Source organism: Fukomys damarensis, unplaced genomic scaffold, assembly GCF_012274545.1.
Source record: "Fukomys damarensis isolate Sample0158 unplaced genomic scaffold, DMR_v1.0_HiC HiC_scaffold_4, whole genome shotgun sequence".
In the NCBI taxonomy this organism is placed as follows: domain Eukaryota; kingdom Metazoa; phylum Chordata; class Mammalia; order Rodentia; family Bathyergidae; genus Fukomys; species Fukomys damarensis.
Genome location: NW_022900916.1, coordinates 62,203,880 through 62,219,074, shown reverse-complemented (window position 1 = coordinate 62,219,074; position 15,195 = coordinate 62,203,880). Strand labels below are relative to the sequence as shown.

The following is a 15,195-nucleotide window of genomic DNA, read 5'->3' as shown; positions in this document are numbered from 1 at the left end:
AGAAAGAGAAAGAAAGAAAGAAAGAAAGAAAGAAAGAAGGGAGGGAGGGAGAAAGGGAGGGAGGGAGGGAAAAGAAGAGAGAAGAGAAGAGAAAAGAAAAGAGAGAGAAAAAGATTAGGGACAGGACTGCTTTCTGAATCCATGGTTTGTGACCTCTCAGCTGGGTCAACACTGACTCAGAAGTTTGACCTAAGTAAAATCTGGGGTTAGGACCCCAGGATACATTTGGCAGCATGGCATATTCAGATATCTGGGTGGTATCACAGGAAATTCCAAACATGAACTAAGTCAGAACAAAGCTCAGCTCCCATGGTCACATTCAAGATTACAGCCACCCCAGCAGGAACTACCTAGGGGACTAGGCTCCCACCCAAGCAAGGATGTGTGGTTGGCTTGGGCTCATTTTATTTCAGTGATAATTCATATGGACCCGGTTTCTGATATTGCTGCCTCCTCCACACAATTATTTCTCAATTTACTACCTTTGTGTGAGACTTCTGGATTGAACTCGGGTCCTTGTACTTGCAAGGCAGGCCACCGAACCGCTGAGCTAAATCCCCGGCCCAAGAATACTTTCTTATGGGTATATTTGAAGAGGCAGTGGGTCTACCCAACATCTCATTTTCCCAGAAAACAAAGCAGCGTGTTGCCATTACTGTCAAAAGAATCTTCTTTGACCCCTTAACGAGTGAATCCCCTTTCTCAGTTCTAGTACTAGGATGGAGTGGCAGTTCTGTCATGTTGGACTGGAAAACAGAATACATTTTCCCATAGAAAAAGACGTTTTGATAAATTAGTGCAATTGATGTTTCAAATTTGTTCCAGGTTATAGAGAATTCTGCAAGAGAGGCTGGGAACCTGATTACCAATTACACTATCATTTCAGTGGAGAATATATTTTAATGCTTAAAAATAAAATTTGGGGTTGTAAATGTTCCATGAGCATAGAACTGTCTGTACTTAAAAATAAAGCAAATTCCTTCCTTATCAGCAAAGGAATGAATGAATATATCTATCTTAAATTTTATCTTTTAACAGTTTTAAAAAACTTTGGTTTGGGGGCCAGGGATTTAGCTCAGTGGTGGTACACCTGCCTCTCAAGTGCAAGGTCCTGAGTTCAATCCCTGGTACCAGGGAAAATACATAAAAACTTTGGTTTTACCATCAACTATGGCTAATAGATAGGCACCATCTTTACACTGAGGACAATTCTAGATACATACGTGTAAGTCTAATAAGCATTTCTCTAACCAGCTTTTAGTTACACTTAAGTTATTTGTTGGATGACCTGGAATGACAGACAGTCTTAACTCCCATTCTGCTCTACTAACAGCAATTTATTCCCATTTCTGACCATAAGCCTTTAACACAATGTGTTGGGTGCAAAGAGTTACCAGAGGCACTTTAAAAAATAAGAACTCCTCGGGCCAGGGATTTATTTAGCTCAGTGGTTCTAAAACCTGTCTCGAAAGTGCAAGGACCTGAGTTCAATCTATGGTACAAAAAAACCAAAAACCAAACCCAAACAAAAAAACTCCTGGCCCCGGCCCAGTCGTGAATTAGAATCTCAAGGGAGTGGCCCGGGAACTGCACTTTTAACGACTGCCCATCCCTGGTGACACTGTCATCTGACCCAGTGGTTCTTACCCTGAAGGGTTTATGAGATTGAGTGGAGGGCTTGTTACAACACAGGTTCCTGGAGTTCAGCCCACAAGCTTCTAATTCAGTAGGCCTGGATGAGACCTGAGAATTTGCATTTTCAAAAGGGGCCCAAGTGGTGCTAATGCTGCCATCTAGTCCAAACCACTCATTAGCCCATTTGGTAGACACTGTAGCTGAGCTGAATGTTACTTTTTTTAAACAACACTAGATTAGAACTCACAAGACTTCCTTCTGATTCATACTCCTGCTACTTTTTTAGTTGCCTGATGTTAAGACAAATCAACCAGTCCACTGCAGTTTCTTATTGTAAAAATTTAAAAAAGGTAACAAAGAAACAGCTCTGGCACTGTACCTGGCACAGGAGGCTGCTATGAAACATCTGTGTACTCTGATATCCTTGCCATTATCCCATCCTGTGAGCTACAGTTAGAACTTGCTGAGTTCTAGACAAGAGTCCCCAAAACTCACTGCACAAAACTTGATTAAAACAAACAAACAAACAAAGTAATGACTGACCATTTTTCCTAATGAACTATCCTGTAGCCACATTTTGAACATAATATGTCCAGTGGGAATATGCTTAGCTTCCCAACTCACATTTTCCCATGGAAATAAAAATAGAAGAGAGATTAGATTATAATGAAGTTCTTTGTTTAATTTTGACAAAGCTGAACTTAGTACCCAGGTAGGGATCATTTTCCTGGCAGTTTTTTATTATACTGTTTGGCTATTTCTTGTGACCCGAAAATCAAACAAATGAATCACAGACTTTCATACCCAGGGTGACTCTAGAAGTCACCCACCTCACCCACCTCCCTTCTGAATGCTGCTGGAATCATCTCCAGTGTGTGGTGGTCCAGACTTAGGCATCCAGGGAGAATCACAAACCCTTAGGTACTTGTCATATCACTGTTTAATCATTAGGTTGTCCCCTCTCTGAGCAAATAATCTTTATTTCTTTAATTTCTATATGCCTTCATTCCATTTCTGCCCTCTCTGGAACTCCCACGAACCCAGTCTTTCCATGCAGCAGCACTGACACCGCCCTTGCCTCTGTCTTGAAGGCTAAAAACATTCTGTTTTCAACGATCCCCACCATCAAAATTTCCATGTACTTAATAGTTCTCCTCCTATGGATAAATATCCTCGAGAATTTTTTTTCACTAAAAAATATAATATACTTGGGGTCACCATGTCTTATCACCAAGGAAAGCAATGTAAATTGGAACAACAGTGAGGTTTTCCTTCCCAAAGTTTCTAAGAGTTCAAAGCTTCAGTCACATGAAAGTGCAATGTAAAAGGTGAGTGAGTGTTTTCAGGGGAGGCTCAGAAGGGACCCTAGGAGCAGGTGTATCCAGACCACAACCTGAGAGAGTAAATGCTGCATTGCTACTTAAATTACCAAAGATTTCAAAAAGAAAGCATGTGTCTTACTTTCTACGAAACATTTCTGCAAATATGCAGCCAACACTCCAGAGATCCACGGGGGTGGCGTAGCTGGACTGGAGCAAGACTTCAGGAGCACGGTACCACAGTGTGACAACCTGCAATGGCAAGATCTGGTGTTACTGAGGGACACAGCAGCTGGCTTCAGCGCCCCAGCCCTGGTGGTTTAAGGACAAGATCCATTTTGCAAAGAACTCCTATAAATCTAGGGTGACACTGTGATAAATGCAGTGAGTAAACAGGACTCCACTCACAGGCCAGGAAATGATATCGTCCTCACACAAGAATGCAAAATAACACAGGCCCCAGAAAGCAAAGACCCGAGACCTCTTATTTAAAGCGACTTTTTTTTTCTTACAGGACTTAAAAGATAATACACGGAAAGCAGATCATGCCAACAATTCCACCTCAATTCTCAGGTCGATATTATCGGAAAATTAGAAGATTCCAGAGGCTGATGGAATGTGACCCTGGGTCTCCAGAACCCCGAGGACAAGTCAAAACTGTCCTTATCATGACACTGGGGAATCAAAATAAAACCCCTCCCGTGATGCTCTTTTCAGGAAACAAATAAAAAGCGGGAAGAGCTTCAGAGAGAACATGTAACACAAATATTCATATCACATGAGAAAAAAAGTCATCCAGAGGAAGAGATCCAGAAAACAGAAAAACCCATTTAGCGCAGAGTACATCAAACAGATGATACAAACACAATTGCAATCACTTTAGCCAGGCTGAGGCCTGAAGACATACGATGCTAAGGCTTCAGATTTATGTCTGTACAGGGGCTTAAGTGCTTCCTTTTTTGGGCAGGGTAGAGAGGCAGATACTTTATGGATACCTGAAATTGAGGGCTTTTCTTTTATTGTCAGGTAAAAAACTGAACACATAACTCTACTACACAAATGTTTTGTATCATTCAGATTCCTTTTGTCTTTACTGATTTGTCTTCTCATTTTATTATCCATGCCCCTCTAAATTTCCTAAAATTCAGCTTTATGGATGGGTGCATTAGATCGGCGCAGAAGCTCTCTAGAAACGCTAGTATCAATCTCTGCTCCTTGATGCACACGCTGTCGCTTCCATCAAGGGACAGAGTTTATTCACTTTCCACTGAATTCAGGTCGGCCTCTGTGACTTGCTTGACCTGGAGAATGGGGAGGAAACAATGTCTGAGGCTACAAAAGCATGGTCACAAGAACCCTTGTATGCTGGGCCTTTGCAGATAGTTCCTCCTGGGACCCAGTCGCCTTGCCAGGAGGAGCCAAAAAAAATGTTCTGGTCTCCACACCCAGCTGAGCTGTTTGCTGAAAGCAACATAAGCAAGCCATTTTTTTTTCTCATTGAGTTTATTGGTACATTTTAGGTATACAGTATAGCTACATTCATCACTGGGGTCCTGTACCTTTACACGACAGGTCTTGGTTCTCATTTTTTCCCCATATCGCTGCCCTCCTTTCACCCCCTACTCACTTTCCAATTTACACATACTTTATTTCCATTTTTTCATTTTCTCACATTTTTTTGAACAGTCAAGACCAACGGAGTCCCCGGATGAATGCAGCCCCACCCGACGTCACACAGAGCAGAAGTGCTCAGCTGAATCCAGTCAACTGATGAGCTTATAAACAACTATGAAGGGGAGGTTAAGTTTTGCAGTAATCAGCAACATTAACAGCTTCCCCTTTATCTCATTTAACATACTTAGCTTTGAATTTATCTAGGGCTCAAACTTATTTAACGGATATCTGGTTAATCTCTAATAGAGGAATTACGGTGATGGAATAGAAATAAAAAACACAAACTAGCAATACCAAAATGATGATGCTCCAGTTATCAGTAAGCTCCAATACAGCTTTCCAGCCTCATCCTCCATAATATTTCCATACCCTTTACACTCTAGTCGTACACTAGACGGTACCACCGGTTTTCAACCCTGACCGCGAAAAGAATCATCCTGGGGTTTTGAGAAAAACTTAGGTATCTGTACTTTCTCTTGCTCCCTCACCGAGTGAGATCCCCATGTGTGAGCCACCTGTTTATTATATCTGTACAAGAAAAATTTAACAAATATCCAAGTAATTATTTTAAGGCAATCATTCTTAGAAAGATAACTGGGCAAAGCTCAATGACCAGTCGTTCCCCAAAGAGAAGATGGCATTTTTCTGAGAGTATCCATCCAATTTTGGGCTCCACTTTTTAGTTACATAATGTATCTCTGCTTTATTAATATTTCTAGCTGGAGAAACACTTCTTTGCTCCTCTGACAGACTGTAAACAGAAGTGCAGGTGCCAAATGTCCATAAAGTTCCACTTGAGTGGGTTACAGTCACACAGATCCTGTGAAGGCATATTTATTTTCTCACTTCAGTTCCGGTTACTCTTTTACAATCTAGCATTTTATGAGACAAAAAGTTTAATCTGAATAAAGCATTACTTTAAGCTGTTCTAAGGAAACTGGTTTCTTTCCTTTTTTTTTTTCTGGTACTGGGGATCGAACTCGGGACCTTGTGCTTGCAAGGCAGGCGGCGGAACCTCTGAGCTAAATCCCTGGACACTGTGGATTCTGATTGGTTACTCATCCCACTAAAAAAATTTTGGTAGGGCTATCTTCGTTTTCAATACTTTAGTCTGAGATACCAATATGATCATAACATGTTTACACAGTAAAAATAAAAACAATATTGGTATATTTTAGTTCCTTTCTATTTAAAATTTAATTACCACTCCAAACAGAATAAATTTTTATCAACTGCTTTTAAAAATACTTATTGAAATGACCACTCTCCTTTATTTTATAAATGACATATTAATAAATTTCCTATTATACCATTCTTGCCTTCTGAAACAATCATTCCTAATTATTAGCCATTAATCTTTTAAGAAACCTGAGAATTCTATTTGCTAATATTTATTTAGGATATTAATTTTTCTCATATATTAACTTATACTCATCAAGGAGACTAAAGTTTTTTGTTAATTTTTTCCTGTTTCAATATCAGGAATATGCAATCTTTCCATCTTTCCTATATTCTTTAATTGTATAACAATACAAAAATAATTAGTTCCTTGAGGGTAAAATTCACCCATAAAGTCATCTGGTTTTGCATCTGTTTTAGTTGTGTGCCTTTACCAAACTTAAGTCTGTTCAGTTTTCAGTATCTTTCTAAGTCAACTATGATTAAGATAAAATGTGTTCTGTGGAAACTCAATCTAGATTTAAAAAAAATGTATTGGTTTATTTCTTACTGTTATTTTATCAGTTTCCTTGGTTATACTGATTTTTTTCTTTTTTAATGTATTTTCTTTCTCTTTATATCTGACAGGCTTATCAAAAGTTTAGCTGTATTATTTATTTTTAAAAACTCACACAGCGTTTTATTTCCACTTTGGGAGGATTATGTTTTATTTTCTAATTTTTTGATTTCTATTTTTATCCTCTTAAATTTCCCCCTCCTAGTTTCTTTTTCTTTGTTGTTTTCTTTTAGCTGAAACTTTATTTTCAATTTTTGTTAATAAAAGAATATTTAGCTATTATTTTATACTGTTTTTTCTTAGTTTTATTCATCTTTAAAAATATGTAATCATTAATTCTCTTTTTTCTAAGAGTATGCTACTCAAATGATGACAATTTACAAAATCTAGTTCTAAGTTCTTGAGAACAACATTTTCCTAATGGTAAAACATAAATTCCTTTTTTTTAAGGAATTATAATCTTGTACCTATAAAAACTCCCAATGAAAGACTGCCTAAGGCACTTTAAGTCACAAATAAGCAGAAATTTATTTATTTGAGAGCTTTATATAGTGTGAACATTGCTGATAAAAACGTTTCCAAATTTTATTGCAAGAAGGAAGGACAATTAACAATATAATTAATTTTTATTAAAAGCTCCTCTATGTTGAATAATTCTAACTGCCCTTAAAAACAAGGCATAATATCAAATCTAAATTTAAAAACATGCTGTGGGAAACAATGAGTGCAATATTTAAAGATCAACATTTAGAAATCTGTGACAAAGGTAGCTACCAATGGTAACAAGGCAGTTGTCTGGTAAGCAAAGATAACAATAGGAGCTATGGACAGAGTTTGGTGGTTGGAGCCAGCTGGAACCCAAGCAAATACAATGTTTATTACAACCATTACATGTATTAACAGCCTCTAGAGGTGCTGAATGGATTTGGCAACAGGAGGGGTGGTGGAAAGGGGGGTGGAGTTCAAGGATATTTACACAAGCGAATGTATCTGTTTAAACTGCTTTGATCTCTATTCACAATTTTTTGAAGCAGTTCAGTAACAATACAAGATAAAGTAGAGCCAAGGCCAACTCTGCCTCAAAATACATATCAGAGTAAACTGTGCTCACTTAATAATCTACGTAACAGTCTTTTATTCATGTACCCTTTCACCAAGATCCTGAAAAACTGTCAGTCTGATTCAGCAGAGAAGCTGGGTGTGAACACCGCGCTGGGCTCCTCCTTTTGCCTCTCCAGATGCTCTCTGCCCTGGAGGTAGACCTCTATCTGCCATATGCCTCCAGTTTCTTATTGAGTCTGGCCAATGGGAAGTTTTGGCAGGAGTTCAGAGAGAGAGAGAAGAGAAGGTCAAGTCCTTAACTCCTTAGTTTCCTCCAGCAAGTTGTCTGCAGCAGGCTGTGTTGTCAACACACAGTCACGGCCACTTCAGGCAGCTTACTCTATGTGACTGTTTCCCCTGGATTCCTCCCCTTTGTCCTTCTGAGCCTGAGAATGCTAACAGCCTCGCTGCTACGAAAAGTCAAGGTATGGCACCATCCCCAGTCCCCTAAACCCATATCTGTGTTAAGTCCTGTCAAACTTTGAATTACCTTATTATATTGAGTGAGTCATAGACAGTATTTCCTGTTGGGGCACTAATTCCCATAGTTTACAGATGAAGAGACTAACAAAGGCTGGGACTTCAAGCCTCAGTTTTCGTAGGTGCCAAAAGAGGACCTCTGGAGTAGGTGGCCTGTAAGATGTGCTCTGTTACTATTCTCAATGATAGGGCAGCTGTAATGGAAGACTTACAAATGTCCACACTCTACAGACTCAAGAATTCTAGGGTTGGCTATCCTTGATGCCATTTCTTTGGTTTTGTAATTCCTATGGGCTGTACCAGTGGAGTGCTATCCTCCTTTAGGTCCACTTCATGTGTTTTCAAATGCAAACAGGTGTGGATAATGGTTTATAAAATATGGATGCAATCCTTGGCATACTCCAGCTTTCTCTTCCGTAAATAATTGCTCTCTCTAAGGCTACATTCTCAGGCAGTCACTTTTCTCATATAATGCACAACCCCTAGATGCACACCCTGTGCAGCTGCCTCCTAAATCCATACTGTTCCCATGCCAGCTGTGGTGATGTACTCCTGCAATCCCAGCGGAGGTAGAAAGATTGTGAATTTGAGGCCTGGGCACCATAGTGAGACTCCATGTCAAAAGCACCACCATCACCATCACTACCACCGTATCCAGAACTCTGCAGAGCCTCTGACAACAACTTCTACTCTTTCGTGGGTGTCGCTACTTATTCCTTCCATAGGAACCTCAAACCCTAAATGCATTGTCTTTCCACTAAAACTTGCTTCTCTCCTGTATTCATGATCCCTGTAAGCAAAATCACCAGCTACCAAGGTTGCCTACTCATCTCCTCAGCAATGAAGTCACCAGGCCTGACAGTTACATTGCGAACCCTGCCTCTTCCTGATGATCCCAGAAGCTTCGTTTGGGGGTTTTCCCTACCAGTTTGCTTCCTTCCACTCTGACTTCAAGTGCGCTGCCTGCTCAAAATCCTTCATCCATTCTCCAGAACTTTCAGGGTCAACATTAAGTCCAGCTTACCCACATTGTCTTCATGATCTGGCTTTCATGTCCTCTGACTTTGTCACATGTTCCTTCATTACAAAAAGTTTGCCCTTGCTTAGAGGCTTCAAGATTTTAAAATATGTGTGCTGTGTGATTCACTGGGGCCTTTTTATATGTTGAGGCCTTTCACTAGGTCCTCCTCACAACCTATTCTTAATTCTTGTGGACATTTGCTCTGCCTTGCCCTTACAAACTTCCATGCTGTCTTACAACATACTAGACCTAAAGCCAGCCTTTTGAGGCTAGAAACACTTTGAGGTGGACTTCTCAACATCGGCACTTTGAACAGCATTGTATGTAGCAGGCATAAAATAAATGCACAAACCAATAAATGTATGGGTAGCCAGAAGACAGAAGAACAAGAGGTTCCAGGCTTAGGAAGGAGAACATGGGCTGGACACATGGTTCCTATAACAGGGAAAGAGACCACACTTGGGTATCCAAATCCACTCCAGAAATCCTGAGAATCCACCACCATTAACTTTAGTCAACATGCAACTTCTTGATAAAGCTCCAGACCACTCAATTTTTATAAAATGAAGTTTTGAAATGCCTAAAGGATCCATGTTTTCCTTCAGGCTGCCCGGTTCAGATTTCATTTTGAACTCTGTGAAACTTAAAATAGTTACCCCTTGCTAAATGTCTATTGTTTCAAGCAACAAATTCATTCCTTTTGTAGAAGTACGGTATAGCACAGTTTTTTTATTTTGACACTAAACAATCACCCATTTGATCTTTCTCTGTCTTCATCATAGGAACCAAGTAAATATTTGCAGACATTCCTTCAACCTTTACAGATAAGTAGAAATGAAAATCATTCTGAAAACACAGGATATAGCAGACTGTAAAGCTCATCATTTCCTCTTAAAACGTTATTTTAAGTCTTAAGGGAATCTATACTTTAGGAGGTCACATAATTACTGAGATGTGTACGATAATTTAAAAATTGACTTTTTTTGAGATATAGAAATAGTCAAATGCCCTCTAAAATTTGTGCCTTCTTTCTCCTTGGTCACTGGGATCATTTTTACATAGTCTACATGCTAACCTATGACAAGATTGATTAGTATGAGAGAAAAGGGAAATGGAAGTGTAGTTTTGAAATCTAAGTGAAGGCACACACATTCTTGAACATATTAAAATTCTGTGGGCACTACCTTCCTTAAATGGAAGGGTCTGGAGGTCCCTAGCTGAATGGACTTACCAAGACTGACATTCGGCAGCATGTGCTCTCCTCAGAGTTCCCCATACATCCCTCCATCTAAAGAGGTTCACAGAGATGTACACAGGAAAAGGAAACTAGCCATACAATTTCCAGCCAGCCTGGTGTGTTAGTTAGTTTTCTGTCATTGCTGAGACAAAATACCTGGCATCAAAAGTTAGAAGGGGAAAGGGGTTTATTTGGCTTACAGTTCATAGAAGGTTCAGTCCATAACTGGCCAACTCCAAGGCAGAGATGAAAATCAGGCATGGCAGAGCAGAAACAAAATGGCATGCATGAGCAGCAAAGGTGACAAGAGGGAGTTTAACAGCATCTTTCCGCCCCTTTTATCTTATTCAGACTACCGGGATTAGGGAGGTGTTAATCACTCACATGCAGTGGTTTAGTACTCACACACTCTTAACCCCAGCATCACACATTCCAGATTCAACTACCTCTGAAAAAGAAAGCCCCCCCTCATCTGCATGAGTCTTAGGGGGCACCTAAGCACAAACTATAACATCTGGGATACCAGAAACAAAGTTAAAGTCCAGAGGACTCTGGTGTCCCCCTATTATTTTGTGTTTTATCTGTTAAAGTCAAGAATGTAAAAAAATATGCTTGTGAAGATTAGGATGTTTCCTGATTTTCAGTCAGTAAGATTAAAACTACAAACAAAAAAGGGGAAGGGCACAACTGACAGAAGGACTCAGATTGCAGCCTTAGGAATTCGGGTAAGACCAAAGGAAGTATTTCCTGACAAGAGCTGTTAAACATCAGAATGGGTTACCATGGGATTCTGTGTTTTTTTTCTAAGACTTTTTATTTTGAATCTTATCTGAGGATAAAGAAGTGGGCTAGAGAAAGAAAACACTTGCAAAGCACTGAAGATGTGAAGTACTGTGCTTGACTCTCCAACTATTATACTTTACATAATCTTCAGTGAAGGACCAATCACCTAGTGAAGGGCAGAACCAGGAATTAAAACAGGGCTTATATAACTCCGTTTTTTTCTCTTTGTTGTGGAATCTAAATGGCTCAGATCTTTTTTCCCTTCCTATGGTGTTTAGCCTAGTCACAATAAAAAATGTTATTTCCCAATCAAACAACATTTTTACAACAGTGTACGTTTACCAAAACATCAAGAAATACAGAAAATGTTCTTCTAGAATGTTATCCCCAAAGATTTCACCAAAATGGCCACCAGGTAGGGGGTTAGGGCAGTGGGTGTTCAAACACCTGAGTCCTAGGATGGAGGTCAGGGAAGGTTTACCTACCCACGATGCTTTGCACAGGGCATGGTTATGTTGCTGCTGTCCCTCCAGGACTCCCTAACCTGCGGACCACAGCACTGTCCTTCTTCCCGACTTGTTCTCCTCTTGTATCTTCTATCTTTGCACGTGAAGTCATCCTCTAACCAGTTCCCCAAGTCAGGCTCTTCCTCCATCTCACCCCTCATTCATTTACATTAACTCAGTATAAAACAGGCACACAAATCAAATGCAGAGAGGACAGCCAGGAAATGAAGGAAAATGCAGTGGGGGAGCCTGAGTACTATTATCCACCATTTTGTTAGAGTTCCAAGCAAAAGAGGAAAAAAAAAGGTCACATCACTAGGAATAATAATTTTTCACGTTTGAACTTAGCACAAGTATAAGGGTGCCATTACATCATCCTGGACTTAGTTATCTGATCAAAATTTAAATTCCATATAACTTCTAGAGCAAAGGTGAAGAAACAATCATTGAGAAGAATACAGTTGTTAATTAAATAATTACAGAATATATACATTCATTTGCTCTTAGTGAGCCCCAATGCTTCTCTTAAATTGTCTCAGTTTCTAGGAAGAACCACACCAATACCACGGACTTCACAGAGTATTTCTAGGTACATCCGCTATCAGGAGAGGACACGTGTGAATATAAAAACCAGAGGAAGGTTTCTCACCTAAACTCAGGGCCTCATGCTGCATGGATGTTCAGGGCTGGGTAGCTGCTGTCTTCAAACACAACTTGAAAGGAAAAGTAACCTTTACATTTGGGGTAAAATTTAGCTTTTACCTCAGAACTAATTCAAAGAAACTCTACCTTCCATTTACAAACATTTCAAAGAATGCCGCTGCTTTCTAGAAATCTGTTGCCACATTTCCTGCTGAAGAGTTCATTTAGACACATTTCCAGCTGTATCGAGTCCATGTTCACCCAGGCAAGGAATTTAAACATGGAGGACCAACTACTGGAGGTAGAGACTGAGGGACAAACACACTGGGCAAATGCTACCACTTTCCCTGTAGATAGCAGACTCTGCGTGACTATAGAAATGATGTCTTCATCTACTCACTAAACATTTGTAAGGTGCTGCTCGGTGGCTGACATTTAGTGCTAGTAATTACTAGGGTATGGTTCTGCCCTTATGGGGCCTACAGTCTGACTGATTCCAACAATGTGGTGGGGAAGACAGGAAAGAATGCTACTGTAAATATTAAGATAAATGTATGGAATCTGTAAAGTTCATCTGACTTCAAAAGAAATAAATGCAAAGTAATTCCTTCAATATTTTTCATTAATAAAGACACTTCCAATCCAAGGGGGAGGTCTGGAGATATTGAAGGGACCCAGCTAACTGTGTCCATGCCTGTTTCCCAAGGGGAGTTTAGGTAATGCCCAGAAATAGTCTATGAAATGGGATTCTAAATCAAGAAAATGTAGGGCTATGCCGAGTTTATCATCTTTAAGTTCACTGAACGCTGACATATTAGAATCTCTGAGAAGTGTGGCAATCAAGAGAAACTTAGGGCTGGGGATTGAGCTCAGTGGTTCCACCGCCTGCCTCCCAACTGCAAGGACCCAAGATCAATCCCCAGGACCAAAGCAAACAAACAACAACAAAAGAAGAGAAACTTACTTAATTCAACTCTTACCAAGCCTAATGATTTTTCTCTTTATTAACTATTTACTACTCTTTGGAATTTGTATTCCTTGGAAAATACTTTGCTAAGCTCTAGTCAATGACACTGTGTAGGGTTAGGAAGAAGTAACTTATAGTAACTTTTGGAAAATACCTGTGTATGCAATTTAATGCATTGAACTAATGTAGACCTGAAAAATAAGAGTAAGTATGTCTTGCTTTAACAGCAAGGTATAAGGCTGGGGATGTAGCTCACTGTTAGAGCACTTGCCTAGCAATGAGACCCTTGATATCAGAGAAAAAAAATCAAATAATATATAAATAAAAATCTGGCTTGCATTAAAAAAATTGAAGCACAAAATGCAAATGAAAACTCTATGATACCCTGCAGAGCTTTGGTAAAACCATTATGGTATCGATTACCACTATATATTATTACAGATATAGATGGTGGGGACATATGCCTTATTTACTTTCAATTACTTCTTCATAGTAAAAACAGAATATAGAAAAAATCTAATTACTTAAAATTTCTAGCTCTTTGTACACTACACGGGAAGACATTTATAGTTCAATGGTGAAGTTCACTAACATTTTCTGGGCAACCAAGCCACCACGATAGGGGGTGAGATTATAAAAACAAACAGTGCACTGTGCTTGTCCTGGAAGAGTCTATGGCCTAGTGAGACAAACTGAAAAAGAAATGACATTAATACAGTGTGGGTGGAACTATAACAAGACACCGAGAAGGTGCTTTGGAAATACAGAAGACTTCATGAAACAGGATGGGTGATTTACGGCTCCTAACATAAAGTACACATCATTTGCGTATGTATAATAAATATATGGCTGCAATCAAGAAAGTAATAAATATCTATTGAGCACCTACTCTACCCTGTCAATCTGCATGCCAGACTTTCTTAATTATGAAATCACTACTAGTCTCAGAATTTCAAGTTATTCTTGAAAGGAATATAAAGATCTGTCAGATTCCTGGGCAATTTTATATCCAGAATTAGAGGCAGCCAAGCAAAAGTTTGGTTTTACACTACAGAAAAAGTCTAAGGCAAAGAGCATCAAGGCAAGCAATCCCTGAGATTCATAATCAGAACTATATTTTATGTACTTTCATTTCACAGTTAGAGCCAGCAGAGGGAGCAAACTGCTTCCAAAGGGGGGGAAAAAAAGGAAATGCAAGGCTGTATATGTACAGAGTTTTTGACATAAAAGAAAACTGGAATGCAGAGACACACAGTTCAAATACAGGAATGTCATTTAACTGTACTTTAGAAATTTGTTAGAATGTAAGAGTAACAAGCAATCATTAAGTAAACTGCAGGATGCCATCATCTTGCTCCAGCAACTTACGGGGCTGAAAGTATGAACTTTCCTATCTGAAAGCTGAGACAAGAAATTCTGTGAAACAGGTCCCACAGCTAGATCTAACTAATTAGCATTAATAGGAAGGAACGACATGGTAGCTGTCAGCTGATTGCATTTCACTCCACAGATAAGCACAACAACTAAACATCTCTGCTTTAATTTCTAGACTGAGAAGTTGCTACTAATGAAGAGAACTGAAGCTTCTACCTGGGATTCCAGATTCCTTGTGTTTTAACAAATTCATTTTTAAAGAGAGCTACGTAGGACTAACCCATTCTAATGGTTTTCCTCATGGAGATATTATGAGATAAAAGTTTTATTAATGGAAACCAAACATTTTGACTCACTTCATCTCTGGTACACTTTATTATTGCTCTTGTACTGGGTTAGGGGTATTCCCTGCAGATGCTATCTGATACTGTCTCCTGAGCCATGAGCTCCTCCTAACCTCTACCACCCAGTATCAGAATGGACTGATGAATTCCATAACGCGACTCTTCCCCATGATCAGCTTCGCCAGGATTATCTTTGTTGTTAGTCTTTGTAAGGGACCAACTCTCATGTTTGTTTTTCCATTTTACTATTATTCTGTTTTCTAATTCACTCATTTATGCTTTAAATATTTCCAGCTTCCTAGTTTAAAAAAGTATTTTTCTAATAAGTGTATCATTATATACTAACAATGTTTTCACTTTTCATAAGCATATATATA

General features: G+C 39.3%; 1 protein-coding gene across 1 annotated transcript in view; it reads right to left on the bottom strand.

The window, feature by feature from the left end:
• Cdk6 (cyclin dependent kinase 6) overlaps window positions 1–15,195 on the bottom strand; it is a 224,013-nt gene that overhangs the window by 57,378 nt on the left and 151,440 nt on the right. The window contains exon 8 of the mRNA XM_010603498.3: window positions 3,097–3,206. Coding sequence (XP_010601800.1) covers window positions 3,097–3,206 — 110 coding nt within the window. The remainder of the gene's footprint in view (window positions 1–3,096; window positions 3,207–15,195) is intronic.